The sequence below is a fragment of the Carcharodon carcharias genome, chromosome 14 (genome assembly GCF_017639515.1).
Source record: "Carcharodon carcharias isolate sCarCar2 chromosome 14, sCarCar2.pri, whole genome shotgun sequence".
In the NCBI taxonomy this organism is placed as follows: Eukaryota; Metazoa; Chordata; class Chondrichthyes; order Lamniformes; family Lamnidae; genus Carcharodon; species Carcharodon carcharias.
Window position 1 is genome coordinate 105,099,233 of NC_054480.1, and position 9,670 is coordinate 105,108,902.

A 9,670-nucleotide genomic window follows, 5' to 3' on the forward strand; every position below is an offset into this window, starting at 1 on the left:
ATTAAAGCTGCTTCCTGTAAAAGTTCTACTTTTGTAAAGATCATGTGGGAATGTTAATTATTACATAAATTATTGTAAATTTCAGGAAAATATGGTGTATTTTTATGCCACTGTCACTTCCTTTCTAATAAATGTACAATGGGTAGACTGTCTATAGCTGCTTTTATCCTTCGCTGGATTTATTCTGCAGTTTTTTTTGGTATGAGGCTGGGCGACTACTAATCAGATTTGCCTTATTCAATCATAATGAATTTGCTGCAAGGGTTAAATATTTATTGCTGGTTTTGATAGCAGTGCAGTATATGTTGGTAAGATAAAAATTTGCATAGGAAATCTTGATGGAGCAGGTGGTGTGTTGTCATTCAATTGCTGATTTATGGCAATACTGGCTTTTTATAGAAGTTCTGGCATTACATGAAAGACCTTCTTTCTGTTAATGATTTTGGTTCATGACTTAGCTTTTGGGCTAAGTTAAACTAAGGGTTAGCTGGGGATCTTATGTGCAGCGTACACTCTGGCAATATAACATGGAGTGGGATTGGAGGGTTTTAGAAAACCTGTAACTATCGGTAACTCTGACTTGTTTGTATAAGGAGTTGCTTTTGCTTAATACAGCCAACAGAACTTTGGGTGCCTATGCAGATTACAGTTTAAATGGAGATAGCATATGATAAAATGAGAGCTTTTCCTTCCATGGAATTTAACTGGGATGTTGCTGACCAAACACTTACTTTTAAATAGGACACAGCCTCGGATATGGGTTTGTAAATTATGTGGCCGCCAAAGATGCTGAGAGAGCTATTAACACACTTAATGGTCTGAGACTGCAGTCAAAAACTATAAAGGTAAGAGTCCTGCTACCTTAACTTTGTACGTGTTTCACAGTATGTAGACATTCAATCTTTTCTCGCTACCCGCCTTAAAGTTATTGACTTGTGCTATTCATGGGTATTTTGCCCTCTTCCTTAAACCAAAGGTGAAGGTAGTAATGGCAAGCTGCTGCTGATCTCACTGAGATCAATAACTTGGCCAAAAATGGTACCTTATTTGGCTTAATTCCATGCTGGGCAATGTTCATTAACTGATCTGTTATGGTGCTTAAATATTAGGCTATAAATGTGCTGTACAAACTTTCACGCTGATAATGTTCAAATCTCATGGTGATATTGTCATTTATAAATTGAAATTTTTAGTGGGTGTTGAAGCTTTAAGGTCCAGCGACATGTTTCCCTGCAGTCATGCAGATGAGTTTTTGATTGGAGATGAGGTCTTTCCTTGAAAAGCTGGATGCTATCTTCAGTTTGAATTCTGTGCAGCTCCTTAAAAGGTACTGTCTCTGCAGACTCAGCAAATGAGACCTGAGCATTTAAGGAGAAAAGTACTGTGTATCCTCAAAATAAATTAAATGTCACTGAAGTTATCCATAGACGTTGTTCTTCAAAAAGAAACGCTGCAGTAAATGTGTTAACATTGACAGTTAAATCTGTGAGCATACCTGCAAAGTCTCCAGCAGTCAGTTTGTTACTAGGATCAGGTAAAGTATTGGCACCAGAAATGTTTAGGAAAATTTGAAGCTAATGTACTTCAGTGTTCCTTCTTGCCATGCTCTTAAATAAGCTCCTCAAAATGTGTTATTCAGATACAGCCTATCGTCAGGTTGAAATCTGTTCTTCACAATTAAAATAGTTATAGGGCTTTACATATCCAATGCTATATTTAGTATACTGCTAATGCCAGCATTGAACATATTATTTGAAAGGTTTCATATGCCCGGCCGAGTTCCGACAGCATTAAGGATGCAAACCTGTATGTGAGTGGGCTGCCAAAGACAATGACTCAAAAGGATTTAGAACAGCTTTTTGGACGTTATGGCCGCATCATCACATCTCGTGTCCTCGTTGACCAAGTTACAGGTGGGTAACTTTTACGTTTTTATCAACAATAAAAGGAATATTTGTAAATATGCATAAAGATGATATTTGTAACTTTGGAATATTGTCTCTGAGCTTTTGGCTGACTGCATTAAAGTGGACCTAACTAACCCACTCTAGTGTGCACATTTATTTACTTAATCTTGTTGAAACATCTCTGGGAACTTGCCTCTTTTCCCCATATTTCATTCCCCTTATCCCTCTGGTCCAGAAGCGGTTCTGCTGATACCATGGTTTCTCCTGAGTGAAGGTCAGTTTCCTTTTTGCTTAAAACCATTCAAACATTATTCAATAGTGCCAGCAGCCCAGTCACCTACAAATGTTCTGGCTTTCATTTTTCAAATTCTTTGACAACATTTCTGAAGGTAGCTTTGTCTACCTGCTGGGTTATGGTTTCACAGTTGTTTCCCCCAAGGTTCACTAAACTGGTTAAATTCTATATTCCATTCATGTATGAAATCACAATTGAGACTGTTTGTATATGTTGCATTAAACTGAAGTGGCAATATTATATCCATGAACCTTGCCTTTGTAGGACATATATTGACAACTTTTATGCACTAGTACTTGAATGGCACTTTTTCCAGTAATTACATTTGCAGTCAATTTTAATACACATTTTTTGGTTTTTTTTTAAGCATTAAAATAATTAACTTAATATATACCAGAGCAAATCAACAAGCCACATTTTATAAATTAATCTTAAATGGATTGCTCGCACACTAGTCTACTTTCTTCAATTGTTCCCCTCTTGGTAGCAAATCGTTTTAGTAAATCTCATTTGTTTTCAGGTATGTCCAGGGGAGTGGCTTTTATTCGGTTTGACAGGAAATCTGAAGCAGATGAAGCTATTAACAATCTGAATGGGCACAAACCACCTGGTGCTGTTGAACCAATTACGGTAAAACTTGCAGCCAATCCTAACCAGAAAACAAATGCATCACTGCTGGCACAGCTCTACCATTCACCAGCAAGGCGCTTTCCAGGACCATTGCACCATCAGGCACAGAGATTCAGGTGTGTTCTGTCACTCTCACTGGTGCTAATTCTGAATTGCTTTTTTGTGTCGAAGGGGAGGAAGCAAGAAGTAACATGAAAGACTACTTGACCTTTTTATGGATTTCAACCACCTTTTGCTTCAAGATTACTTCATGTACTGATTCATTCAGTACCAAAAAAAATGACTTCAATCGTCTTGGACTCTTGATGCTGACGCATTGTTTTGCCACTGTTTCCCTGTTAGAATTTATTGTGGATTCTTTCAGATATAGTACAGAACTTTGCAACTGGGGTAGCAGATGTGTTTGGCCATTCATTAATTAATCTGCTGCTCAATAAGCACCAATTTGGACCCTGATTAACTTAAATTGAATTTCTTTTCATATTATAAATGGATTTGTCATTAGCTCATTGTTTGCTTTGAAAGTGAATGCTGGAAAGTTGATGGGCTTGTCCAGAAAGACTTATTCATCGAGGGTCACTCACTATCATAAATCTTATGAGGGAATGGGTATTCAAATATTTGTAGTAGTGGGCCAGATCCATTCTTTGCAACTATCAAATGATATACAAATGATTAAATCCGTTTTGTCCATTCTGATATAGGTGGAATCATCATTCAACACCATGGCAATCCCCAATATATATTATGCTCTTTGGAGTTTTGAACCCATACCATCTCTGTATCTTCAGCTCCATTTTTTTTCTCCGTTTTTTTCCCCATTATTTTTCTAATTTTTCCCTGTTTGTTTTGCTTGTCTCTGCTACAGTGGGGAAGAGATGCGGTGACAGCATCATTGCTAATAAGTCTGGGACTTGGGGAAGACTTGGCGCTGTATCTTTGAGGGAATGACAGACTGAAAGTAACTTAATTATGGTGATGAGGAATTATTAGATGACAATCCTTGGGCTCCATGACTTCCTAACAGCTATTTTGGGTAATGCTAAGTAGATTGGCCAAGCCCCAACAGCAACCCTTCCTCCCACTTCTAGTTACATGTGATTAAGGGCAAGTGAATGCAAAGGACTTGCTTGAAGGGATAAAGCAACTGATGTAAACAGTTAATCTTCCAGTGAGGAAATAAAAATATTAAGCAGACACGGCGGGGATGCAACAGATTAACATGCCTATTGCCCCCATTGTTGCTTTACCCATTAAGTGAAGACATGCCTCAAAAATTTACGGTACTGCATGTCAGACTGGATGGACTAACAAGTTGCTTGTGACAAATGTCATCTGTTGAATGGCAGGCTTTGAACTACCACAGCAAGAGTGGTCCTTGCTAAACAAGTTCAGAACAGGCCAAGGCACCTTTGCGGCCAGCCTTCACCGCTGGGCCGCAGTACACTAGTGGAGAGACGCAAACAATACTGCACATTATCGAGGAGTGTCCCTGCTACAGACTAAGTAGCGGACTAATCACCATAAGCTCAGCAAATGAGGAGGCTATCGCTTGTCTTTGGGGGGCTGCATTCGTTAAATAAAACTGGATGGCAGAAGATAACTGGTGAGAGATGTGTGTCTGCCTATTGTAAATGCTGGCACCCACTGTCTGATAGTTCAGGTCTCCCGTGATACAGGACCACGTCACCATATAATTTAGATGCATTGCATATTCAAAATTGATGTAATTTTTGATTTGCATTTGACATTTGAAAATGCTTTCTTATTTGTCTTGTCAAAAATGTCTAGCATCAGCTATTTCCATGTGCTACAAATCTGGCCAGTAACTTTGGGTTTGTTCAGATGCTACCTTTGCAAAGAAGTCTAAGAAAATTGCAGGATTTAGTAGTAAGACACTTATACCAATATTGTGTAGCTTCAGTTTTTGACTGGAATAAGGTAGCAGTTTGAATACTTTCATGTTTGGTGATTCTGTAGTTCAGATTGCAGGAAAGTGAAGCCAATGAGCCAACCCTATGTTGATAAAGCTGCTCTTTTGTTCCAATGGATCTAAAAAGCTGCAGTGGTAAGGAAGCTATGCTTGTTTGTGTGTGGAATGAATCTGACAGAAGAGAACTTGGTAACCCTTTGACTGTACTTGTGTAAAAATGCACAATAGAGCTGTGTTGGACTGCAGTATAGGTGTTTGCAATACCATAAAATGTTTTATAGCAGTTTTAAGTGGAGGGTTTTTACTCTGGATGAAGTGTTAATTCCTACGTTTGTCTAGATGGATCAGTTCCGCTAAGATTAAACCAGTGGCTTAATGCCAACAGTCTTCCCAATCCCCTGTCATGAAATTTTTATTGTCTTTTTATTTTTTGGAAGGTTATGAGAATTTTTACTAATTTTCATTTGCTTTCATCACTTTTGAAGCCTTTGCCACCAACTTAAAGTTAATTTTCTTTGTTTGTTTGTTAGGTTTTCGCCGATGAGTGTTGACAATATGAGTAGTTTGTCAGGTGTGAACGTTGGTGGTCACAATCCATCTGGCTGGTGCATCTTCATCTACAACCTGGGCCAAGACGCAGATGAGGGGATCCTGTGGCAGATGTTTGGCCCATTCGGAGCTGTGACCAATGTCAAAGTTATACGTGATTTCAACACCAACAAATGCAAAGGGTTTGGCTTTGTAACCATGACAAACTATGAAGAGGCTGCCATGGCCATTGCTAGCCTGAATGGCTATCGCCTCGGAGACAAAATCCTCCAGGTCTCCTTCAAAACCAGCAAGTCACACAAGGTGTAATTTAAAGCTTGTGCTCATTTGTAAGCATTTGATTAGAAATACACTGCTGAAAGGTGAATAAGTCCACTAGTGTAAAGCAACTCTTACTGTTGTGACAGAAGTGTTTTGTCTACCATTCTAGAAGAATAAGTGAAAAGGATTTTTTTATATTAGTACTCTGGGATGCAACTAACATGAAATGTTCAAAAGTTTGATACATTTCCTTCCATATTCCCCTCCTTTCTTCCTACCCACCCAAAAAAGGAGGGTAAAATACTGAACTGTATAGTTCATGGATTTGAAATAATATCACATTAAATTGCAATATTCATTCCATTTTAATATAATCAGTTGTGTAGCTAGCAGCTCCTAGTTGATTCCTGCTTGCATTTGGGAAAGCAGTTTCATAAATGCACTACTTGCTAGCATAGGCTTCACGCATTAGTAAATCTTTTTGAATTAAAATGTTGATTTGTGCCTGTGATATTAATATGTTTAGTATTAAGTTCATCCAGACTTCTGAGCCATGGCTGTAATTTACAGTTTTCTGAAGATAAGTGTAAATGGCACCTTCAATGTCCTCCTTGTCTCATGAAATATGGAGGTAGGTGCAAACCAATTAAATTTTAATTCCTGACAAGTACAACCATGAGCTAATCATATTAATGAGATTTACAGTGTACAGTACAAAAATGGAGCAGGTGACAAGCAAATTTGCCAAATTTCTGGGTGAAAGGAACATTTTGTTTGGGAAGGTTCATGTAATACAGGATTAATTTTGCTTGTAATATTATCCTGGAAGTTCAAAACTTTGAACATTTGTAGGTTTGTTGCACCCCATCTAGTGAACTCCATTTCTTTTTTAAAAAACGTTTTTGTTTTTTGCATAATTGACATGCTAAGTTGGGATAATGCGTCAGAATAGAAAGTACTTAATGTTTTTTTCATGCAGGTTAGCTGTCAACACAAAGCTTTGTTAAAATAGATTTAAAGAAGACTAATCTAAAAGTTTTTACAAACTGCCTTTGAACTTAGTTAATGTTCTGTTATATAATTTCTTTTCATTTTGTTTCCTTTGTTTTGTTTGACTATTGATTTTACTTTTGCATTTATGATCATTAAATTTGTTTTGTTTTGCTCCAATTTTGTTTTGTTTTTGTTATTTTTTGTTTTAAAGTTCATTTGCTGTTTAGCGCTTCAAAATTTTGTTTTAGAATTAAGGGTAGGGATTGAGGGGCCAGTGTGCAAACAGGCACCTGATCTTTAGGTACCCTGCCAAAGAGTTTTACACCTTATGCTGAAGTGGGCTTCACAGAGCATCTATTTTTATAAACAAACTTTTTACAGGAGTGCTAGCAAGGGATTTTGAGTGGAAAGTTTTGTATGCCACTGGTGAGCTTTTAAATAAATTAACCAGACTTGAACCTTCAGTAGACAGCTGTAGCGGCTTTTAAATCTTTGTCAGAATTAAATGCAGACACAAATCCACTGGTCCTGTTTGAATTAGTGCAGGTTACAATGAAGAAAGTGAAGTATTGTTTCTGTTTAGCACCTGATTACGAATAGTGGTAGGAGAAGCTAAACTACTTAAACCCATGTTAAACGCACAGTCAAATTTAGACTTAAATGTATGGCAAAGGGAGCTGACAGCAAATATACCATTTCTTTGGACCTATTTTTTTTGTGCCAAATGCACTATGTTTAAACACCAGAATATAATTTGTGAATGTTATTAGAGTATCTCAAAATATGAATAGTTAAGCAAAGTGGACTTTCAGTTGACCTCCTTTTCTCATTCCCCAGTTCCCTAGTACTTCAAAACTCCTAAGGGAAGAAGCTGGAGGAAAACATACTTAATTTTTCATATACAAATACATTTTGAACTTTGAAAAATTGTCGGAAAGTTATTGCAGTTTCTGGGAGCTGAAAGCAGAATGGCCATCAGATTAGTGCAGACTAAATCTAGGTTTCACCTTTCTCATTCTAAGGCCCTTTTTCTCCTAACTTTGCCTGGCACATTGTAGTTTCCAGTGCTAGATGCAGTTCAGTCTTACTCGGAGAACAAATCCGATTATAGTGATGTTTCAGAATTTACTTTAATGCTATTGTTTGAATATCAGTTACATTCTGGTGGAAAATGGAAGTTTTCTATGCAAGAAATAATATTTGAGATGTAATTTGTATCTGAAATAATTAGGAATAGCCTGCTACAGGAGAATATCAAAACAATTGGATTATCTGTGTGTGTGTGTGTGTGTAGATTTTCATCACAATCAGTTTTTTTTAATTTGGTTCAGAGCTAATTATTCACTATTATAAACTGATTTATTATTCAGCTAATTAAATGCCTTCAGTTATGCAACCATATTCAGAACTTGCATGTGAGGAAACTCTGTTGTGAAAAGAGAATCTGGCTGACGGCTTGTGCATTTGTTTGAGAGCTTACATTTTCTGGTAAAATCAGGTTTGGTATGTTTGAAGAATGATTTTTGTTAGGACTTTGTAACACACGACAGTATATTTCTTTGCCACAAATATGATATGTGACAAAAGTTGCTCTTGGTATTTCGTGTGATTGAAATGATAAAGCTTTTGATACCTGAATTTTTTTGGTTAATTTCTAGGCCAATTTGTCTGTCATGACAAGCCAATAATTCTACTCACTAACAAGTGAATGGTCAACTATCAATTTATTTTGTAACCTGAGAACTCTTGGTGTATTTTTCCAACTAAAGGTATTGTGCAAATACTGGTTGGACACATGCCATAACCATTGCTCTTTTGTTCTCCCATTCGGCACACTTTAGAACACTGCACAGCCTGACGGTTAAACTAAGTGGACTTAACTTGCGCCTGTCTTCATCCATAATTTTTACTTGCACTCTGCTTATTTACAGCACAGCATCTAGTTAATATGAATTGGATTCTGTCTAATACTGCGTAGGCTTACACAGTGTAATGTGTATAAAAAAACAATTCAGCTGCACTTTTTCAAAAATGCAAACTGAAATGGAGCTCTCACTGCAGATATTAGACAGAGCTGCTACTTGTCATCCTCAGGCTGCACTGTTTTGTGCCCACAATTTGGTGGGGTGTTGGGAAAGCATTATTTTTCAGAAAATTGATGAACCAGGGTTGCATCTCCTGATAGTGGTTTACAACAGATCAGTTGTATTTCATAAAAAGGTATGAGTCATGATTATAATTTTGTTTGCAAATCACATTGATTCCTGGATTGCACGGATATCTGTGTATTAGCATTTCTAATTTATTGATGTCCTAATTGGTTATTCCAAACTTGGCTCCTGCTGTAAAGCACTTTGTTATCCTGTATTCGGAGTGTAAGTGTAGCTGTAAAGGGATTCTCTCCAGCTTAGAATCTTTTTAGTTATTTAAAAAAACTTCACCTGTAATTGCATGAATTCTGAACATTCCTAAGATGACTGGACAGTTGTGCACTTGAGGTTAGTTTATCAACAAGGTGGTTGCAATTAATACCATATTCTTTCCCCTCCCCCATCTCCCATTTCTACATCTACTTAAATTAAGATTTCAGGATACGCTTTCTTCCTACTTAATACTGCAAAAATAAAATCCCCTACCATGTATTTCTTTGCCTTCTCTTCTTCCCACCTTCCAATCTCTGCTGCTGCCCACCACCAAAGAAATAAGCATGCTTCCAGTGTGAACATAATTTAATTTTCAGCTGTAAAACCTGTAACATGAGGGTTGATGGTTTCTTGCTCTTAGTGACATCAGAAGGACAGGGGTAATGTCTGAAATAGCTTGCCCAGTTTTTGAAAATTACATTTAAATAATTTCTTTTTCTATTCATTGGTTCTCACCAAACTGTTTTGTGCTATTATTGATTCCTAAAGTAGAGCTGTAAGATACATCTTGAAGAGGCCCAATTCATAGTCAATATTCCTCTATTTTGTGCTTGTACACTGCTGCAAATGACTGCTGAGCCCCTCTATAAAGAAAGGTTCTTTTTCCCAACAATTTATAATTAGGCATCAGTAATTTATGTTCAAACACCCAGGCTTGGGTCTTTCAAATGTTAATCAA

The 9,670-nt window shown here is 37.1% G+C and overlaps 1 protein-coding gene across 1 annotated transcript in view; it reads left to right on the forward strand.

Annotated features, from left to right (window-relative positions):
- LOC121286854 (ELAV-like protein 1) overlaps positions 1 to 6,745 on the forward strand; it is a 33,608-nt gene extending 26,863 nt beyond the window's left edge. The window contains exons 3-6 of the mRNA XM_041203995.1: positions 742 to 845; positions 1,760 to 1,913; positions 2,723 to 2,948; positions 5,296 to 6,745. Coding sequence (XP_041059929.1) covers positions 742 to 845; positions 1,760 to 1,913; positions 2,723 to 2,948; positions 5,296 to 5,623 — 812 coding nt within the window. The 3' untranslated portion in view covers positions 5,624 to 6,745. The remainder of the gene's footprint in view (positions 1 to 741; positions 846 to 1,759; positions 1,914 to 2,722; positions 2,949 to 5,295) is intronic.
- Positions 6,746 to 9,670: the final 2,925 nt, after the last annotated feature.